Source organism: Bufo bufo, chromosome 7 (assembly GCF_905171765.1).
Source record: "Bufo bufo chromosome 7, aBufBuf1.1, whole genome shotgun sequence".
In the NCBI taxonomy this organism is placed as follows: domain Eukaryota; kingdom Metazoa; phylum Chordata; class Amphibia; order Anura; family Bufonidae; genus Bufo; species Bufo bufo.
The window spans coordinates 13,882,414-13,905,642 of NC_053395.1; the positions used below are offsets into that span (position 1 = coordinate 13,882,414).

General features: G+C 41.9%; 1 protein-coding gene across 1 annotated transcript in view; it reads right to left on the reverse strand.

Annotated features, from left to right (window-relative positions):
- The window catches only part of LOC121008693, a 43,794-nt gene extending 20,949 nt beyond the window's left edge, over positions 1-22,845 (reverse strand). Inside the window, exons 1-8 of the mRNA XM_040441390.1 lie at positions 22,777-22,845; positions 19,748-20,092; positions 19,104-19,397; positions 15,111-15,215; positions 5,080-5,457; positions 4,569-4,874; positions 3,409-3,762; positions 2,723-3,097 (exon numbers count right to left, since the gene is read on the reverse strand). Of these exons, the coding sequence (XP_040297324.1) occupies positions 2,723-3,097; positions 3,409-3,762; positions 4,569-4,874; positions 5,080-5,457; positions 15,111-15,215; positions 19,104-19,397; positions 19,748-20,092; positions 22,777-22,822 (2,203 nt within the window). The 5' untranslated portion in view covers positions 22,823-22,845. The remainder of the gene's footprint in view (positions 1-2,722; positions 3,098-3,408; positions 3,763-4,568; positions 4,875-5,079; positions 5,458-15,110; positions 15,216-19,103; positions 19,398-19,747; positions 20,093-22,776) is intronic.
- Positions 22,846-23,229: the final 384 nt, after the last annotated feature.

Sequence of the window (23,229 nt, forward strand, 5' to 3'; positions counted from 1 at the left end):
AAGTAACCGCCCTACTTGCTGGTAGAGAGGTAATTTACATATTATAAAAGTGCGTTTTTTAAAGAAACTAGACAACGGAAAAGGGTAAGAGCATTATATATTGATAAATCGCACTATAAGGATTTTTATTAGCCCAAAAATGAAAAATGACTTTTGGGGGGTGACAGAAGCCCTTTAAGCAGACTGTGATTGTCTATTGTTGTGACTTAGATGAAGATCAGATCACATTTTATGACTAATTTGTGCAGAAATCCATATCATTCCAAAGGGTTCACATACTTTCTCTTGCAACTGTAATTGTATTAATATTATAAAATATCTATATTCAGACAACAGACATGACTATAGGATTATATTCACGAACATCAACATAAGGAAGATTTATTAATACATGGAGTACAGGCAGCTGGAGAAGCCAAATACAGTAAGGCCCCATGCATATGACCGTCTCTGTTTTGCGGTCCATAAATTACAACTCCGCAAAATTTAGATGTGGCCCGTGTTGCATCCGCATTTTTGGAGTGAATAGGTCCCATGGTCCACATTTTGCGGACAAGTAATAAGATCATCTGTGTGCTTTTCGCATCCGTATGTCTGTTCTACCAAAATATAGACTATATCCGCAAAATGTGGACCACAGACTCATTGAAAGCAATGAGTCCGCAAATAAAATGCAGACAGCACATGGAGCACATCTGTATTTTGCTGCTCTGTGATCTGTGGACCACAAAATGGATATGGTTATGTGCATGGGGCCTAATCCTGATTCTCTGGGCGACAGACATGCAGGCAGCAGAAACCCCTCCATCCTTCTCCTCCAGTGATCTGTGCATAATTTCCAAACCTTCTGACTCTCCAGTCAAGTCAAGAGCTTCGGTAGAGTCATCATCTCACACAGCACTGGCGGAAGCTCCACCATGAATATGCAGTGATTTAGCAGGAACTACCTTGCCAGGTTGACATTTTCACCTATTCTGCTCCCTGAAAGCAGCATTGTGTCCTTCCTTTTCTCTTAACAATCACTAACATGACTGAAATATCCAAAATCTTAAAATGAAAAATAAAATATTGTGAAGTCCATATTCAGGGATTATACACAACAGATTACTGATCCAAGACCCCTTACGTAACATGTTCCAATGTACGCGTTCAGTTCAAATATCTTCCTGAAAGAGGATTCCAGACAAAATTTGTTTTAGAAAATTCTATCTGAATGCTTAGAAAAGTTAAGGAGAATCTGCACCGCCAATATTGATCCCGTTCCTCTGACAGACTATGCCATTAACCACCTAACTGTTTTCCCAGGGTCCAGCTCCGGCAGTGGGAAAAGTAGCTAACTGTTCTTCTGGAGCTGGACTCCGGCAGAAAATGGAGGGGGGCGAGCTGCTTTAGATACTGCTATCTCCTAAATGGTAGCAGCTAGAAACATGCAACTGGTATTGTTTAAAAGCTGACACAAGCTTTCATACAAGACCAAAATGACAGCATTAGCCCAAGCAACAGAGGAGAAGTCACTGTTAGAAATCGAGTCAGGAATAATCACAGGTAAAACCTGCTTTTGCTTTTACTTTCAACTGCATTCACAGCATCTCGATTTCTATCAGTGATATCCTCCCCTGTACTGAATGAATTGCTGTCTTTCTGGTATTGTCTGGAAGCTTGGAATGTCAGCTTTCAAACAATACAAAGCAAACCAGAGATATGAGCGGTTAAAGCAGCTCCCCCCCCCCCTCTCAGTCTGGAGGAGAATAAGGGAGCAGCTAGAAATGGGGTATTATCATCAATGTACAGACCCACATAATAAAATTGCATTATTTTTACCACACAGTGAACACCGTAAAAAAAATTCTGCAAAATGTAAAAATTGCTGTTTTTTTATCTTTCCCCCTAAAAATAAAATAATAAAAGTTATTTAATACACTATATACCCCAAAATGGTTCCTAAAAAACCTACAACTAATCCCGCAAAATTAAAAAAACATTTAGAAGAAAAAATTTAAAAGTTATGACTGCTAGAACACAAAGGGGGAAAATATTATCGGTCCTTAAGCCTAAAATTTATTATGTCACTAACGGGTTAAAAATGCAACAGTGATCCCTGAGTTGTGCGCCAACAAGATTTACTGCAGACACACATTAAAAATCTACAATAAAAAAAATATAACATTTTCCAATTTTAACGTGACTGTTAGGAGGTTAATATTCAGTTGATAAGTTAGCGTTTTAAAGTCCTGTGTAAAACAAGTCACATCATCCTGCTCCACTCACCTTGGGGCTACAGTCCTTCTCTCTCCTGCCCACCCATACTGAAGTGCCTCCATCAGCCAGCGCTTGCCAATACATCCGCTTCCCAACCACTGTTCTGTTGGCACTGATTCTTTAAGGACCTGACCTATGGGTGAGCACCTTTGTGCCAGAACGCTGTCTGCCACCAACCTTTGCCTGACAAGTATTTACTACTTCCCGGTGTCATCTCTTGGTAATGTGGCTACTTCGGGGATTATCAATCCAGATCCGGCACAGGATTTAAAGGCTTAACACAGGGGAATCTCCTACACTTTGCATCTTTGTTTAGCCAAATCCGTTGCAACTATTGGACCCACATCATTTCCAGCAAGGAGTGTCACACCCATTCACAAATTAAAGCAGAGTCGAAACCTATAGTCCGTATACTAAATCTTCATGTAACAATTATTTTCTGGTATTAGTAAATGTTTCTCACCAAAAAGCTGTTTCCGCTGGAAAGTCTTCTGCTTGCTTCTCCCGTCACAGGTAATTTTGCAGCTTATTGTGATATCTTTGTGTTTAGAAACATAAGGTGTGAAGCTGAGACAACTGGTGACATCCAGGAGACCTGGTATATCAGATATGTCCGTCCTCTCTCTATGAGCCACGTAGCCTGGACACTGACCGCCATCTTTCCTCACACCTCCAGAATCCTCACATATTTCATGTTCTGCCCCATCTTTTCCCGTCACAATCCATATCACCTGGGTGTTCTCGGTACAATATGAAGCTGCACAGTACAAGATCACCTTCTCCCCTCCATACCACTTCTGGGGTCCCTGGATGTTGTTAACAAAAAACGCCTGGACCCCTGTGGAATAAGAAAATGAATGGAAACCAATTGTTTTTATATTTGGTTAGGTTAGATTTACTCCAGGAAAAGTGGAGAATTTCTGAAAAAAAAAGGCTAAATTTACTATAAAGAATTTTATGGAAGATGTTATAACCTCAGTGACTATAAAAACTTCTTAAATAATGTTATCCTTGATGAAGTTGTTATAACCAGAGAAATAAAATCTGTGCATTAAATGGGGAAAAACGTACTTCCACTTGCTAGATGTACATTGTATTTTAATTAGCATTTAACTAACTGGAGGCATTTAAGCCATAGAGAAGATTTACCGGTGTCTCTGGGCTGCACTGATGCAGTCTTGGCCTCGATTGGTTTTTCCAAGCTGGGGTGATCCACTCTGCAGACTAGACCCACGTCTTTATCTGTCACTAGTGATTTCTTCACAGACAGACGAGACATTGCAGTGAAAGTTTTCTTGTCTGTTCTGTTTGATATCATTTTTGGAATTGTATATTTCTCAGATTCTGTAACTTCTATTAAATCTGGACAATCTTTCTCCTTCTCAAACCACTTCACAGTCAATGCATCAGGAAAATAATTTGATACACAACACTTGAAAATAATCGTATCATCCTGGCTAACACTTTCTATATAGTCTCCAATCTGGGGACGCCAGGGAAAATCTGCAATAAAAAAAAGAAATTAATTATTGTAAACCTGCAAAAAAATTTGAGACCAGTATGATATCTGGTGTGCTGGAAAGTCGCAAATTAAAAATTCAGCACAAGGTTAGAATGTCACCAATAAATGTATGAAATGGATGCCTCTGGGAAAAAAGTAAGAGAATATATGTCACTTATCTATATCATCCTTTTAAGGGCCTATTCAAAGTTGAATTAAAAACCACAATATGACAGTAAAAGGCCAACAAGTGAGTTCTAAGTATGTCCCCAAGTCAGCCATGGTACCCCAGGACAAGGTATTTGCAAACTGTTATTAATTGATCTGTTTATGCATTATTATTATTATTTATTATTAAAGAGCCTTTCATTACATTGCGCTATACATATGAAGAGGGGTATACATACATAATACAAAACAATTGCAATAATCACGAACAAGACAAGTTACAAACTGGTACAGAAGGAGGGAGGACCCTGCCCAGGAGGGCTTACAATCTAAGTCCTCCAGGGCGTGTGGTATAAAAACTACCCTCCCACTGCTGAAAAGCAGGAATGCTTCAGACTAAGGCAACTTTCTCATGGTCAGTATTTCTCATCAGCATTTGTAAGTCAAAACCAGAAATGGATCCTATGTAAAAAAATCTATAAAGCAAAGATTTGTATATCTTCTGTGTTTCGGACCCGTTCCCGTTTTTCACTTACAAATACTGACCGTGTGAAGATGGCCTAAGGGCCCATTTACAAGGGTCAACAAATGAGGCAAAGAGAATGATATTTCAAAGCTCAACACATATCCAAGTTTTTACCTTTTGCAGAGAGCTCCTTGGTTTGAGAGTTATCCATGGATTCATGTTTCCAAGTAACGGTGACTTTATATGTCGGATCTTTGAAAAGTTCTCCAGAAACTGTACATTTACTTGTGAGGTTACACGTGGCATCAGGATTCTTCATGACTTCCTCTTCTGATGGAATTTTCTCATGAGCCTGACCTTTCTTAGATGCCCAGGTAATCTGCAATGGTTGGGGATAAAATTTGTCTAAACTGGCTGCCAGCTGGACATCTCCTTGACTGGTAATGGTGAATTGTACCGGCTCCCTGAACTGAGGTTTAGCTGCAGAAAACAAAAAGAATATATTGAACTCGCCTTCAGCACTCGTACTAACCAAAACTGTTACCATGACTGGATGTTTTCTGTAGTAATACGGATCCTCTTATGGGTCAAGTTAATCTAAAGTAGGACTCTAAAGCAGACTGAAGTCAACTCAAGAAGTAGGAAGCAATGAGGTAGTTTAAAAAATAAAATAAATATCTCTCACCACAAATGTCTTTGAGCTCATGGGTTTTCTCTTCAGACTTCTTGTCAGTAATAAACCTGCAGGTCACAGTTGACCCCAGATGTCTGGATACTGAAGAAATAAAGGTCAGTTTGGTAGTAATGTCATGAAGAGATGTCCTCTTTTGGCTGGCCACCTTCTCTGTTGAAGTCTTATACTCCATGGACATTAGCGGCTGCTCTTCCTCGTTATTTCCCAGTTCGTTCTCAGTGATCTCACAGGTTGCGCCGTCTTTGTTTTTGATGATCCATTTTACCCGGGTCTCTTGGGAACAGTTACAAGCAGTACAATACAGGGTGGTGCTCTCACCGTCGATCATTTTGGTGCCATGAATTTTAGATACTAGAACGTCTGAGGGTCCTGTTTAGAACAGAAATTTTTATTGTACTGGATGTTTGAAGGCGAGCATTGACTTATACAGTATTAAACCCATGAAGTGTCCCTGTAGTTTAAACATACTTACTATGTCATAGCAACATATCAAAATTTGATCAGTGGGAGTCCACTGGTGGGAGTCCACTGGTGAGAACTCCACTGGAACTAGGAGAGAGAAGCGCTCACACATAGCACTCTCTCTCTCATGGCTGCAGGAGATAGATTTGAGAAAGGCTCATAGACTTCCTATTTAGCCTGTCTCCTGCAGAGAGGAGATAGAGCTCTCTGTGTGAGTGCTTCTCTCTCTTCATTATAGCAACTGGCGGTGGTCTCAGCACTCGGACCCCACCAGTCAAAACCTTTGACATGTCAACATGTCACCATGATATATCAAAAAGTGTAATTACACTTACTGATAATTGGATATCCTAGAAATCTCCACAACAGCACACCTGAGATTGCTACTCCCCTGTTAGGGACAGGAAAAACACATCCAGAGAAGTTAAATCCCCTCCCCTTCCTGTCTATTTTCAATGCTTTACCAAGAAGCAACAGCAGCTTATACTTATACCACAATCTTTAATTAACCAGGTTTATACCTCAAACCAACTTGGAAACAACAAGAGAACAAAAATAAAAGAAGATAGAAAGGGAAAGAAATTCAGGGTGCTGTTGTGGAGACTTCCAGGAAACCCAATTACCGGTAAGTATAATTACACTTTTTCCCCAGTCGTCTCCACAACAGCACTGTGAGAACCAACAAAGATATATTATAGAGAGACAGCAGCCTGTGAAGGCTGTATTACACAGCACAATGTGGCAGACAATTGTCGGGAGGGAAGCGTTGCTTCCCAGCAATATCCTGCTCGCTAGCGGAGGAGACCGCTGCTATTACATGCAGTGATCTCCTCTGCAGCATGGGGAGGAGCGATCACTATGCCATCATATTGGTTTGCCAGTGTTATTAGACACCACGATCTGCCGCCTGCAAATGATAATTTTTTTAACATGTGAAAAGATTTGGATTGCCCGATGATCGAGAATTTGCTCATTTATCGGGCAATCGGTGGCAGTATTACACTGCCAGATGATTGCTAATGAGAGTTCATGCAAACGCTTGTTAGCAATTATTTGCCAAAAAATCGGGCAGTGTAATACAGGCTTTAGACTTTGTGACCAAAGGCACAGTCCTGATCAGACAATACATCTAGTCTGTAATGCAAATCTGTTCAACTGAAGCTTTTCCTGACGTTGCTCTTATAGAGCAGGTCTTTATCCGAGTAGGAGCTTCTTTTCCTCTAGCCTTGTATGCCTCTGTAATAAGATGTCTTATGCATTTGGAGATGGAACTCCTTGCAGCTTTCCTACCTCTAATTGGACCTGCAAATCGTAACAGATTTCTATTGTTTCTCCAGAACTTAGTAATCGGAATATAATGCAGAACGGTTCTTCAAACGTCCAGGTTATGGAAGTGTCTTTCCCTTTGATTCCTCGGTCTGTTGCAAAAGGAAGGTATAGCTATATCTTGTGACAGTGGAAAGATGTTGATACTTTAGGTAAGGATTCTGGTTCTAGCTTGAATACTAATTTGTTCTCAAAAACATGAAAATATGTAACGGTAGTAGACAATGCCTGTATCTCACTAACAACTCTCCTTGGTGAAGAAATGGCCACAAAAAAATTTGTTTTTGATAGTAAGTAATTTAATCGATGACTCCTCTATATGCCTGAAAGGAGGAGACATCAAAGCCGTCAAAACTAAGATTCCAGAAGGTATCAAATTTCTAATGGTAGGATTTATTCTGTCAGCTGCTTTAAAGAGGCGATTTGGTTCAACTAGGCGGGGACTTGAATTTGTTCTGGGCATGGTTATCTTCTCCCTGGCTGCGAGCGCATCCAATTAGATCACCCCGCTCTTAGCCAGGAGGAAGGAGCTCAAGTTCTCGCCGGAGAAGGAGCTGCGATTCTCGCGAGAACTTGAGCTCCTTCTCCCTGGCTAAGAGCGGGGTGCTATGATTGGATGCGCTAGCAGCCAGAGAGAAGATAACCGCACCCAGGACAAATTCAAGTCTCCGCCTAGTTGAACCACAGCGGATGAAAGGGGGGGGGGGGTCTGTAAAAAAAAAAGGTAATATAACATAGAAACATAGAAACATAGAATGTGTCGGCAGATAAGAACCATTTGGCCCATCTAGTCTGCCCAATATACTAAATACTATGGATAGCCCCTGGCCCTATCTTATATAAAGGATGGCCTTATGCCTATCCCATGCATGCTTAAACTCCTCCACTGTATTTGCAGCTACCACTTCTGCAGGAAGGCTATTCCATGCATCCACTACTCTCTCAGTAAAGTAATACTTCCTGATATTACTTTTAAACCTTTGCCCCTCTAATTTAAAACTATGTCCTCTTGTAGCAGTTTTTCTTCTTTTAAATATTCTCTCCTCTTTTACCTTGTTGCTTCCCTTTATGTATTTCAAAGTTTCTATCATATCCCCTCTGTCTCGTCTTTCTTCCAAGCTATACATGTTAAGGTCCTTTAATCTTTCCTGGTAAGTTTTATCCTGCAATCCATGTACCAGTTTAGTAGCTCTTCTCTGAACTCTCTCCAAAGTATCAGTATCCTTTGGGAGATATGGTCTCCAGTACTGAGCATAATACTCCAAATGAGGTCTCACTAGTGCTCTGTAGAGCGGCATGAGCACCTCCCTCTTTCTACTGGTAATGCCTCTCCCTATGCACCCAAGCATTCTGCTAGCATTTCCTGCTGCTCTATGACATTGTCTGCCTACCTTTAAGTCTTCTGAAATAATGACCCCTAAATCCCTTTCCTCAGATACTGAGGTTAGGACTGTATCACTGATTTTATATTCTGCTCTTGGGTTTTTACGTCCCAGGTGCATTATCTTGCACTTATCAACATTAAATTTTAGTTGCCATATTTTTGACCATTCCTCTAGTTTTCCTAAGTCCTTTTCCATTTGGTGTATCCCTCCAGGAACATCAACCCTGTTACAAATCTTTGTGTCATCAGCAAAAAGACACACCTTACCATCGAGGCCTTCTGCAATTTCGCTGATAAAGATATTAAACAATATGGGTCCCAGAACAGATCCCTGAGGTACCCCACTGGTAACAAGACCTTGGTCTGAATATACTCCATTGACTACAACCCTCTGTTGCCTGTCCCTCAGCCACTGCCTAGACCATTCAACAATATGGGAGTCCAAGCCCAAAGACTGCACTTTATTGATAAGCCTTCTATGTGGGACAGTATCAAAAGCCTTACTAAAGTCTAGATAAGCGATGTCTACTGCACCTCCTCCATCTATTATTTTAGTCACCCAATCGAAAAAATCAATAAGATTAGTTTGACATGATCTCCCTGAAGTAAACCCATGTTGTTTTTCATCTTTCAATCCATAGGATTTTAGATGTTCCACAATCCTCTCCTTAAGTATGGTTTCCATTAATTTCCCCACTATTGATGTCAGGCTTACTGGCCTATAGTTGCCCGATTCCTCCCTACTACCTTTCTTGTGAATGGGCACAACATTTGCTAATTTCCAATCTTCTGGGACGACTCCTGTTGCCAGCGATTGGTTAAATAAATCTGTTAATGGTTTTGCTAGTTCAACGCTGAGCTCTTTTAATAGCTTTGGGTGTATCCCATCAGGCCCCTGTGACTTATTTGTATTAATTTTAGACAGCTGACTTAGAACCTCTTCCTCTGTAAAGACACATGCATCAAAAGATTCATTAGTCTTCTTTCCTAACTGAGGTCCTTCTCCTTCATTTTCCTTTGTAAAAACTGAACAGAAATATTCATTGAGGCAGTCAGCTAGTTCTTTATCTTCTTCTATATACCTTCCTTCCTTTGTTTTTAATTTGGTAATTCCTTGTTTTAGTTTCCTTTTTTCATTTATGTATCTGAAGAATGCCTTCTGGCCTTTTTTCCCTGACTGAGCTCATTTCTCTTCTGCCTGTGCTTTGGAAGCTCTTATAACTTGTTTGGCCTCTCTCTGCCTAATCATATAAATTTGTCTGTCATCCTCGTTTTTTTTTTTTTTATAATTCCTAAATGCTATCTTTTTGTTTTTAATGATTTTGGCCACTTCTGCTGAGTACCACAGTTGTCTCTTCCTTTTTTTGCTTTTACTGACAAGCCTAATGCAATTTTCTGTTGCCTTCAATAGTGCCACTTTTAAGTAGTCCCATTTCTCCTGGACTCCAATGAAACTGTTCCAGTCTGATAGGGACTTGTATACCACTAATCTAATTTTATAAAAGTCTGTTTTTCTAAAATCTAAAACTTTTGTTTTTGTGTGGTGTGACTCAGTCACTGTACTTATAGTAAACCACACTGACTGGTGATCACTAGATCCCAAGCTTTCCCCTACAGTAATATCAGATACCAAATTCCCATTTGTGAATACTAAATCTAAAATGGCCTCCTACCGGGTTGGCTCCTCCACTACTTGCTGTAGAGATAATCCCAGTAGGGAATTTAGAATATCTGTACTCCTGGCAGAACTAGCTATTTTGGTTTTCCAGTTTACATCTGGAAGATTGAAGTCTCCCATAATGATAACTTCCCCCTTCAATGTCATTTTAGCTATTTCCTCAACTAGTAGATCATCTAATTCTTTGACTTGGCTAGGTGGTCTATATATCACACCTACACGAGTTACCTTATGATTATCAAGCTGCACGGTAACCCAAACTGACTCTAAATTGTTCTCGCTAACTTGCATCAAATTAGATTTTATGTTATCTTTCACATACAGGGCCACCCCTCCCCCCTTCTTGCCTTCTCTGTCTTTCCTGTATAGAGAGAACCCTGGTATTGATATATCCCAGTCATTACTCCCCTTGAACCACGTCTCAGTAACAGCCACTACATCTATATTCTCAGATGCCATTATAGCCTCAAGTTCATTGATCTTATTCCCTAGACTGCGAGCATTTGTAGACAAGACTCTGAGCTTGTCATTTCTTAACCTTTGTGCTACTGGCCTCTTCTGGCATTGTTCCGGGGGGCAGTTGGAATGCTGGATTATCACTCTTTTGCCCCCCTTTCCTAGTTTAAATGCTTCTTAGCAAATACCTGGAACTGTTCACCGAGGACATTCGTTCCTTTGAAAGAAAGATGCAAACCATCTTTCTTGTACAGTTCTTTTCCATTCCAACAAGAGCTAACATGAGACACAAAGCCAAACCCTTGGTTCAGACACCATTCACCAAGCCATACATTGAATTCCTTAATGCGCATCTTCCTGTCATGCTGAAGGTTATGCACAGGCAAAACTGCAGAGAATGAAACAGTTGATGCAACCTCCCGTATATCCTTTCCAAGTGTGTGAAAAGCTTCTTTCACCTTTGAAACCTCATTGCAAGCCAGATCGTTTGTCCCAAGATGGAGAATAACATCTTCCCTTTCCTGCTTTGCTTGCCTAACAATATTAAGGATCCGTCGTCTATCCCTGCTAGCGGTAGCACCAGGGAGACATCTCCCAACACCATTCTCCTCAAACTTCACACCTCTTGTGATGGAATCGCCCACCAACAGCTGCTTACTATCAATCCTCACCTTCTCCTTTTTGTCTTTGGCTGCAGTCTTACATACTTTAGGCATGGGAGATGATTGTTTCTCACCCACTGTGCTTGAGCCATCCTCCATGTTGCTCTTGCACTCTGAAAGTGCTGCAAATGAATTATGGAGAGCCACAGACTGTGGGACATGCCTTCTATCCACAACTCTCAGTCTACCAGAACCTACAGTAACCCATCTCCCTATTCTAGGGGACCTCTGTGGCAGTGGCATTGCAATGTTCTCAGCCTGAGTTTGTTTAGTGGTTAATTTACAAATCTCATATTTCAAAAAGGTAATTTCCTGCTGCATTATGGAGAGCTGTCTACAGATCAGACAGTATCCAAACCTCTGAAGAGTGGAACCTGAAATAAAAGCACAACAATTCCTGCACAGAACCAGGTCTGCCATTGTAAAGAGGGGAACGATTTTAAACAAACAAATCTTACTTGTTTAGATTGTATCCACCTCCAGATTACCTCCTGAGTATCTCCTGAATATCTCAATGCTCTTGTAAATCAGCTCTTGGTAAGCAGTCTTGGAAAAGCAGCAAGCTATAATTAGCAAGCTAATACTGGGTTAGCAAGCTAATACTATTTCAATACATGTATCCTGGTGAAAAGGTCCTCTTTAAAGAACCTTTCCACCATATATCATCGGGCAATCCAAAACACTAAGCGCTGCAACCTGAACTCTTAACGTATTTGGTCTTAACTCCCTGACTAAACCCTCCTGAAGAAAATCTAAGAGGATGGGAATCTTGATCTCCTTAATGGACAAAACGATTACCACTGTAAGAAGCACATTTCCTCCAGACTTTACTGTAGATAAATCTGGTAGCGGGTTTATGGTTCAGGACTAAAGTGTCAACTACCTTGTTGAAGAGGCCTTTCGCCTTCAGTAGCTCCCTTTCAGCATCCTGGCCGAGAGACACAGGGGTTTCAAACCCAAATGTAAAACCGGGCCCTGTGTCAACAGAACCTTTTTATGTTGGTAATATCATCAGAGATTGAACACACATGGATTCTAACATCGTGAACCTTTTTGGCCAGTAGGGTACCACTAGAATCACTGAAGCCTGATCCTCTCTTATTTTCCTGAGGATCTTTGGGTTTATTGGAATTGGTGGGAAAGCATACAGTATGTCAGCTGGAACCTCCATGTTATTGACATTGCATGTACCGCCAGAGGCCTGTCCTGAGGATTTAGGGAGTAGAATAGAATTCGGTTGTTCCTGTTTGCGAACAAGTCCAGCTCTGGAACTGGAGATAAGGTCCATTCTCCTGGCAGGAGTGCCTTCCTACTTAGATAACCTGCCACTGTATTCTCCGAGCCCTTGAGAAGTACTGCAGAAAGTGAAGGAACATGAGTCTCTGCCCATCTGAATATCATTTGATCTAGAAGAAAAGGATTTCTTGTGCCACCTTGATGATTGATAAAGGCTACAGCTGTTATATTGTCTGACTGTCTTGACACATTTCAGAGTCTCCCAACCTGCTCTGAGTTCTCCATAATTGGACAATCTTTTGCTTATAATCTGGGTCCATATTCCCTGTACTAACATCTGGTTCGCATGCACTCCCCATCCCCAAGCACTGGCATCTGTTGTTATCTTTACCAACGGTACCTGCTTCTAAGATATTTCTTTTGTTAGATTCTCCTTTTTCTTCCACCATGGGAGAGACATCTTTACCTTTGTTGACAAGATCATTGGCCTGTCTAGGGATGAGAGTGATCCATTCCAATTTTGTAGCATCAGGGCTTGCAGTGGTCTTGTATGTAGCTGCACCCACTGTACTGCTGGGATACAAGATGTCATGGGGCCTAATATCCTCATAACCTGTCTTATTTTCATTCTCCCTATTACCGATAATTCTCTGTCTTTCCGGCTCAATTTGAATGCTTTTTCTTCTGGTAGAAAGGATCTCTGGGATAAGGAGTCGAGTTCTATCCCCAGAAACCTCTTCCTTGTAGATGGGTTTAACAAGGACTTTGAAAATTGATGATCCATCCTCTTTCCTGTAAAGTCTCTATTATAAACTGTAACTGTCTCTGAACATTTTATTTGACATTCTGTATTAACTTCTCAGAATGTGTTTTTCCTGTCCCTAACAGGGGAGGCGCAATCTCAGGTGTGCTGTTGTGGAGGCGACTGGGGGAGAGTTTGTTTAAAAGACAGGGCCACTTTAAGTGTATATCTATTGCAGCACTAAAGAAATTCACACTCACTTCTATCACAAGTCTACACGATAGAGGCAGAGACATGTGAACGGTTCCTTTCTGCTCTAGAGGCTCATTCACACTGTGTATCTAGAACAGCTGGTGTAGAACACATATACAGCCTAAGGGCTCATTCACACGACCGTGGTTTGGTTCCGCATCCGAGGCGCATTTTTTGCGGCTCGGATGCGGACCCATTCACTTCAATTGGGCCACAAAAGATGCGGACAGCACTCCATGTGCTGTCCGCATCCATTGCTCCGTTCTGTGGCCCCGCAAAAATTATAAGTCATGTCCTATTCTTGTCCGTTTTGCGGACAAGAATAGGCATTTCTATAATGGCCCGTCCCTTCCGTTCCACAAATTGTGGAAGGAACACGGGACGCATCCGTGCTTTGCGGATCCGCAATTTGCGGACCGGAAAACACAGCACAGTCGTGTGAATGAGCCCTTATACAGTACAGTTCTGCACAATTGGTGCATATTCTTCTGCTGCAGAATTCCGGCACGTTCTCTGAGGTCCCGTGCTGGCTGCATCATTGCCTTCTTCAGTGCAAGATCTGGAAACTATGGGGGAGATTTATCATTCCCTTTACGCCTGAAAGTGGCATTGAAAAGTCGTAGGCGAGACTTATTAACTGCAACTTTAAAAAAAAATGGCCTCACCTCCCCTTTTTCGCCGTCCTCGCCACTTTTCTAAAAGAGGGTGTGGCAACAGTGGTGAAGGGGGTGTGGCCAGACACAGTGACAAATGTATCTTCATTTACGCTAGTTTATTGGCGTAAATGAAGATAGAAATCTACGGATGTCGTCGATTTCTGGTTAGGGTACTTTCACACTTGCTTTGCTGGATTCCGGCAGGCAGTTCCATCGCCGAAACTGCCTGCCGGATCCGGCAATCTGTATGCAAACAGATTACATTTGTAGACGGATCCGGATCTGGAGCCGTTTGACAAAGGCATTGAAATACTGGATCCGTCTCTCCGGTGTCATCTGGAAAAACGGATCCGGTATTTATTATTTTCACATCTTTAAAAGGTCTGCGCATGCGCAGACTGGAAGAAAGGATCCGTCAATACGGAAATTTTAATGCCGGATCCGGCACTAATACATTTCCGGCAAGTGTTACGGAATTTTGGACGGAGAGAAAAATACTGCATGCTGCGGTTTTTTTCTCCATCCAAATACCGTGAAAGTACTGAACTGAAGACATCCTGATGCGTACTCAACGGATTGCTTTCCATTCAGAATGCATTGGGATAAAACTGATCAGTTTTTTCCAGTATTGAGCCCCGAGAACGGAACTCAATACCGGAAAACTTTGATGCAAGTGTGAAAGTATCCTTAGGCACACGGACTGCAGTAGGATACACATCGTCCTACGCATTGTCATAGGTTAGGCGCAAAGGGATATCAAGACAGGCACAGAAAGCGCCAGTCCAGATAAATCTCCCCCTATGAATTTATGGAGGTAGGACTTGGGGTGCTAAATTACTTGAGAAGGGTAATCATTAGCTCCTCACCCAATCCATACTCCCTTTATCATAAAACTACTAAACCTACCATCCCCTAGTAAATTATTTACAGACTGACTTCTGCTGGAGATATAGAAGAGCAGCAGCCAGGTCATAGGTTGTTTACCAGCAGTTTGTACAATATCTCCCATTGTAAAGTAATAGATGTAATAAAACCGATCTGATAAACGTATCACGTATTCACAAAGAGTTTGTAGTTACAGAAATGATCACATCTACAGTAACCAGGCCGGCAGGTTCAAGACACTCCCCATACACTTTACATTCACCATGACATCGCTGTAACATACCTGATTTCTTCTTGTATAAAACGGCGCCAATGATCAATAGCACGATCAATATGACTGCTCCAGAGATCGCACCCACCCCCAGGCCAGTGTTTCCACCTCCATTTTCTGCAGGGAGATAGGAAATAAACTTTACTTAATGTAATATAATATAATCTGAAGCATTCTGTGTCAGCAGTCAAGTCATAGTAACTGCAGGCACAAAGAGGCAGGATACAGCAAGAGTATGGATTGTGGTGATGCTCATCTTGGATGGAGGCATAACTAGCTACAGTCAGGTCCATAAATATTGGGACGTCAACACAATTCTAAAATTTTTGGCTCTATACACCACCACAATGGATTTGAAATGAAACGAACAAGATGTGCTTTACCTGCAGACTGTCAGCTTTAATTTGAGGGTATTTACATCCAAATCAGGTGAACGGTGCAGGAATTACAGCAGTTTGCATATGTGCCTCCCACTTGTTAAGGTCCCAAAAGTAATGGGACAATTGGCTTCTCAGCTGTTCCATGGCCCGGTGTGTGTTATTCCCTCATTATCCCAATTACAATGAGCAGATAAAAGGTCCAGAGGTCATTTCCAGTCTGCTATTTGCATTTGGAATCTGTTGCTGCCAACTCTCAAGATGAGATCCAAAGATCTGTCACTATCAGTGAAGCCATCATTAGGCTGAAAAAAAAAAAAAAAAAAACATCAGAGAGATAGCAAAAACATTAGGCTTGGCCAAAACAACTGTTTGGAACATTCTTAAAAAGAAGGAACGCACCGGTGAGCTCAGCAACACCAAAAGACCCGGAAGACCACGGAAAACAACTGTGGTGGATGACCAAAGAAATCTTTCCCTGGTGAAGAAAACACCCTTCACAACAGTTGGCCAGATCAAGAACACTCTCCAGGAGGTAGGTGTATGTGTGTCAGAGTCAACAATCAGGAGAAGACTTCACCAGAGTGAATACAGAGGGTTCACCACAAGATGTAAACCATTGGTGAGCCTCAAAAACAGGAAGGCCAGATTAGAGTTTGCCAAACGACATCTAAAAAAGCCTTCACAGTTCTGGAATAACATCCTATGGACAGATGAGACCAAGATCAACTTGTCCCAGAGTGATGGGAAGAGAAGAGTATGGAGAAGGAAAGGAACTGCTCATGATCCTAAGCATACCACCTCATCAGTGAAGCATGGTGGTGGTAGTGTCATGGCGTGGGCATGTATGGCTGCCAATGGAACTGCTTCTCTTGTATTTATTGATGATGTGACTGCTGACAAAAGCAGCAGGATGAATTCTGAAGTGTTTCGGGCAATATTATCTGCTCATATTCAGCCAAATGCTTCAGAACTCATTGGACGGCGCTTCACAGTGCAGATGGACTATGACCCAAAGCATACTGCAAAAGCAACCAAAGAGTTTTTTAAGGGAAAGAAGTGGCATGTTCTGCAATGGCCAAGTCAATCACCGGACCTGAGTCCGATTGAGCATGCATTTCACTTGCTGAAGACAAAACTGAAGGGAAAATGCCCCAAGAACAAGCAGGAACTGAAGACAGTTGCAGTAGAGGCCTGGCAGAGCATCACCAGGGATGAAACCCAGTGTCTGGTGATGTCTATGCTTTCCAGACTTCAGGCTGTAATTGATTGCAAAGGATTTGCAACCTAGTATTAAAAAGTGAACGTTTGATTTATGATTATTATTCTGTCCCATTACTTTTGGTCCCTTAACAAGTGGGAGGCAGATATGCAAACTGTTGTAATTCCTACACCGTTCACCTGATTTGGATGTAAATACCCTCAAATGAAAGCTGACAGTCTGTAGTTAAAGCACATCTTGTTCGTTTCATTTCAAATCCATTGTGGTGGTGTATAGAGCCAAAAATATTAGAATTGTGTCAATGTCCCAATATTTATGGACCTGACTGTATACTACGCTGATTCCATTGTTCATATGCACTGCAATTGGAGCTACTGAAACACCGGTTAGAAGGCCTGCTTAACTTGGTCGGGGCCTTAGTAACAATAGGATGAGATGAGACAACCACTTTAAGACTAATTTCAGGACCCTGATGCTACAAAAGGGAAGATGCACCTAAAGTAAAGGCCTTTTACATGGGCTGATGACTGGGAACGAACCAGGTCATCGACCCAAGTAAACATGTTGCAGATCACCCAACATTCTCTTGTCTGCCAGGGAACCACATCTTGTATGCACCATTAAAAAATGTAGTTTTTAAGTGGTACATCACCCTGTGTAAACAAAGGATGTGCAGCCAACAAATGACAACTGTATATGGACAGAGGATCGTACTGCCGGTCATTCATCCTGATATTAATGCTGCATATGTTTGCAGGTCACAAGTGGCGATCGACATGCTGTCATCGTAGTGGTGTTTGTTACTGGGCAGAATATCGGTTACATAGGTACATATGATCGGCAGGATTATTCTCCTCCATGTTTTTTTACAAAGTTCACTTTAGTACAGCGTCTACAGCAACAGGGAAAATAATTCAATTATCCCTAGACAAGCAGATAATTGTTACGATTGCAACACTAGCGATAGAAGATGAACGCTTATCATTTCATGTAAATGTTTCTAGCGATTGAGCATTCTGACCAAAAAGCTCGCTCAACGTCTGTGAAATTGTTACTGGGAGCAAGTACAATCATCAGTTGTCGTTAATGAAATGCACGATAATCGTTTCATTTAACTGCTAGTTGTCTGCTAGTTGGTCGTTTAGTCGCTGGTGCCTGTGATCACTTTACAACGTGGGAGGTAGAGGTGCAGCCCAGCAAATAGTATTCACCTACATGAATGGCCACTCAGTGTATGGAACCTGAAGGGTACGGCCGCATGTGTGCCTTTTTTTTAATGCAATTTTGGAGGCCAATACCATGAGTGGATTGTCTCCTTAAAGGGAATCGGCCACCCAGATTTTGGACAATTTTCTATAGCTATACAGGAGTAGTCCTGCAGATAAGGAGTCCAGATCGTTTTTTTTTTCTTACTGCCCCCCTTTCCCCGCCATCAGCGCTCAGAACTGCTTTAAAATACAATCAGGACTGGCATGCGCATCTGAATCCTTTCCATTATGTTGCCACAGCACAGTGCCTGCGCCTCTACATAACTTCGGCGATCCATCGACAGCGCAGGCGATTTATTAAGACCGGCGTCTAAAACGCCAGTCTATATAACTGACCCCCCTAGTGGTTATTTCTTGTAAGACAGATTCACTAAACTGGTCTAAATAGTATGATGATCAATCTAAAACTTAACTTTTAATTGATATACAGTTAGAAAAATAGGTCCCAATATATGGATACTAAGATAAATTATCTTAGTATCCATATATTGGGACCAGTTTTTCTAACTGTATATCAATTAAAAGTTAAGTTTTAGATTGATCATCTTCCAATTTGCTACATGATTCAGGTGGTCTTAATTTGTTATCTAGTTAATAATTTGATTTTGTACATCTAAATAGTATGAACATGAAAATGTGGCTCAAGTGAGCTGAATTTTGGAGCATGTTTCCATGAAAGTTGACAAATTGTGGTGCAACTCACCACTCATAACAGAGACAGAAAAGTTTGCCAGCCCTGGAGTGGAGTAGAAATTAGACTGTTTTTACAACAAAATCTGGCACAAACTGAGGAGCACCTATATAAATAGGACGGAAATTAGACACAAAAGTTTGAAAACGTTTGAAATTGTCTTAAAACTCAAAATAGGTGCAAATGCCTCCAAAACAAGTGCAAAAACAGTTAGTAAGTGAGACTCAAAAAATAAGACAGTGGCAAACTGGCTTTTTACACAACAGGTGGTGACACTTTTGTAAATGTGCCCCAAGATGTCTATTTTCAAAACAGATATGACTATGGGGGTATAATGTGATTTCATAATTCAGGTATTGTGTATTTCAAGTGTGAATATTGCCCTGGCCACAAAAGTAAAATAATATTAATTGAATGAAAAAAAAAGTCTTAGTGTAAGAATCTCACCGTTATACACGAGCCGGATGTCTTGTTGCATATCTGCCTTGAGAGAATAGTGTTGGACTTTACATGAGAGGGATTTTGGTTTCTCTGTGGATGGTAATATCACTGAGCTATTGATGGAGAAAGTATTATCATTATTCTTGTGAAGAGAGGATACAACAGAGCCGCTCATGACTGTCCCGTCCTTTATCAACTGCACAGTGATCCGTTCAGGGTAAAACCCAGTCACCAAGCACAAGATCTTCTCCTGCTCATCACCCACATTAATCTTCTCAAGGGCTGAGATGGACGGACGAGCTGTGAGAAAAGAATAAAAATGTGAAATCATTGTGATGTTGTGCACTACCTGTGTGTTGGTGTAGTAATCACCTATATACTGGTTTTAATAAATGCAACAACTCAAAAAAAAATTGGAACCATGTGGAGACAGAAATAGATTGAGGCCTGATGCTTAATATCATGTTATCAATCAGACATATTCTAATGTATCTCATCAGTGCAGATGACATCATGGAAGGGGTTGAAACACTTCCAGTATGTGGTCAGCTGCTTCCATAGCTCAGCTGTAGTCGATGGTGTATCCCTCTGGGATGGGGACAATGTTTTATGCAGTTTTTAGGGATTATCAGTCACTGCTGTAAACTTACCATAAACTAGCAGATCAATGTCCTTGTGAATGATATCATGGCTGTAGATTATGGTGCACCTATAGATCCCAATGTCACTGACAGAGATATTATGGATGTATAAATCAGCTGCTCCTTCTGCAATGTTCTTTTCATCAAAATGCATCCTTGGCTGAATGTGAAGCCCCTTGTTGTCGTACTTTACAATTTCAGTTCCCTGAAATTTCCACAAAACAGCAAGATACTGACGGTTTATTGTACTGCTGTGCACCTTGAACGTACAAGGTATCATGACATTAGTTCCCAGCTCTGCTTTTCGGGAAGAGGGAGCAAAGACGTCCAAGGCGGATCCAGCAGAAGTTAACACTGAAAAACAGACAGCATTATGTAGGCTTTTTAGGGTACTAGTAGCAGGCCAATCACAATAAAATACATGAGCATTCGGGAAAAAGGTCGGTGTGATGTCCACATTTCTAGGACTGACCCCTGCTTGTATAACCTAAGCTGTGAGCTTCTACCCCATGGCGGGTCTACTCTACCCATGACTCTGTGGACAGAAATTTCTTTGTTGAGACTTTTCCACATCAGTGATGAGATAATGAAAACTTATTGCCAGACGTTCAATAACAGAAATCCATATTTTCTCACTGCTAATTGTGTTTATTAGTAAGTCAGATGGGTTTGTCCTTTTGCATTTAACTAAGTGTTAAAGGGGTTCTCCCATGATTAATGTAAAAACTGAAAAATCAGACATCATATAGTACATGACAATACTTTTCTATGGCTACTTTCACATCTGCATTTTGGCATTCTCGTTTTGAGATCCGGCAGAGGATCGGTTCTGTTTTTGTCCCCATGCATTCTGAAAGGAGTATGCTTCGTTCAGTATGCATCAGGATACCTTCCATTCCTTTGTGTCCGGTCATCGAAACAGAACAAACGGATCCGTCACTAAAAACAGTGTAAGTCAATGGTGTCAGATCCGTTTTGTTTAGTTTTGAATTCACACAACTGCATCCTAACGGAACGGATGCATACTGATGTGTAATCAAATCGGATCCGTTTTGGTCAGGTTTTGAGATCCTCTGCTGGATCTCAAAACCTGAGACCAAAACACAGATGTAAAAAGTAGCCTAAGAAAGCTAGAACCAGCCCTCTACCTCACAGGGATCCAGAGATCTCCACGTTCAATACTCTGCTAGATATATATCAAGCTGACAGCTCAAGGGGAGTGTCCTTACTGCTGCAGTTCAGGGGGCGTGTCTTTTCTGCTACAGTTCTATACCTATTTGTCGTAAAATAAGAAAATGGTGCAGGTGACGCAAAACACAACAAAACAGGTGCAACAATGTTAATAAATTGTGCGGATACAAAAGAAAACTACATGGGTATCAAGGAGAGAATACAACAAAAAAGTGGCGCAGACACTTTAGTAAATGTGCCCCAGTAGGTGCTGTCTGCTTTAAATATGGACAGCACCTGTGAATTAAACGCACACATCTGCATGAGACCTATGAAGAGAGTTGCCAAATACACTGCCCGTCAAAAACTAAAGTCGCCACCAAAAATATTTCGTTGGACCGCCTTTAGCTTTGATTACGGCACGCATTCGCTGTGGCATTGTTTCGATAAGTTTCTGCAATGTCACAAGATTTATTTCCATCTAGTGTGGCATTAATTTTTCACCAAGATCTTGCATTGATGATGGCAGAGTCTGACCGCTGCGCAAAGCCTTCTCCAGCACATCCCAAAGATTCTCAATGGGGTTAAAGGTCTGGACTCTGTGGTGGCCAATCCATGTGTGACAATGATGTCTCCTGCTCCCTGAACCACTCTTTCCCAATTTGAGCCGGATGAATCCTGGCATTGTCATCTTGGAATATGCCCGTGCCATCAGGGAAGAACAAATCCATTGATGGAATATCCTGGTCATCAGTATGTTCAGGTAGTCGCTGACCTCATTCTTGGAGCACATACTGTTGCTTGCTGAACCTAGACCTGACCAACTGCAGGACCCCAGATCATAGCACTGCCCCCACAGGCTGGTACAGGAGGCACGAGGCATGATGGGGGCATCACTTCATCTGCCTCTCTTCTAACCCTGATGCGCCCATCACTCTGGAACAGGGTAAATCTGGACTCAGACCACATCACCTTCTTCCATTGCTCCAGAGTCCAATCTTTATGCTCCCTAGCAAATTGAAGCCTCACTGATTATTGGTTTTCTTACGGCTACACAGCTGTTCAGTCCCAATCTCTTGAGTTTCCTTCGCATTGTGCGTGTGGAAATGCTCTTACTTTTACTATTAAAGGGCTTCTGTAACCCCCCAAAACTCATTTTTAATTTTTAGGCATATTAAAATCCTTATTGGACGACTATTCCCTACATAGGGCTCTTACCTTGTTCTGTGGCTTCGTTTAATTAAAAATCGATCTTTTAAAATATGCAAATGACTTCACTACCAGCAAGTAGGGCGTCTACTTGCTGGTAGCCGCCGCATCCTCCTTTTAGAAAAACGCCCCCTCCTCCAGTTGATTGACAGGGCCAGCGAGCGCGCTCCTCCTCCGGCTGGCCCTCCAGCATTTCAAATCCCACGCCTGCACCTTACGTGTCTTCATACGGCGCAGGCGCTCTGAGAGAAGGACGCTCGCTTCCTCAGCACTCCCTCAGTGCGCCTGCACCGATGACGTCACCTCTAAACCCGAAAGAGAAGACGTCATCGGTGCAGGCGCACTGAGGAAGTGCTGAGGAAGCGAGCATCCTTCTCTCAGAGCGCCTGCGCCGAATGAAGACACGTGCAGTAATTATTCAATAGGAGGCTCAGAACTATCTGCTTAGTTAAATCCAGAAGGCAACTTTTTTTTTTGGGGACAGGCAGTGTATATCTTGCAAAGGTTACATTTCTGGGACTAGGCAATGCTGGCGTTGCAGCTATGGAGGCAAAAACTGCAAGCTCCTGCTATACACGAGGAGACATCAATAGAAGCAAAAGTAAGTGTCAGGACCCTGCTCCAGCTATCCGTATGGACAGTGCATCTGCTATACTTACATGTACGGCACAGTGAGAGCAGGAACAAGGCTCTGAGCTCCGCCATTCCACAATCCACGGATGAAATTAGCCCCGTAATGTCTGATTTCTATTTTCACTTTTATTTTTACTTTAGGAGGTTGGAAGCTGCAGAAGACTCTGCCGTGTAGTCACACCTCTTGTCACCAGCCATAGACGCAAGCCAAAAGCCTGATGTACTCCTGTACAACCGCAGCAAGCATCATCAGATAAAGGGGGTCATTTATCACACTCGTCTGTTTTTTTTGAGTGCGTAAGTGGATTAGCTGCCAGTACTTTGCATAGTTTTATGCCTCATTCACACATCAGTGATTGTGAGCCAAAACCAGGACTGGAGCCTCCACAAAGATAGGGGAATAAGAGAAAGATCTGCACCTGTTCAGTGTTTAGAGCTTAATATCACTGACCAAACACTGGGGGTCATTTATCAAGCGC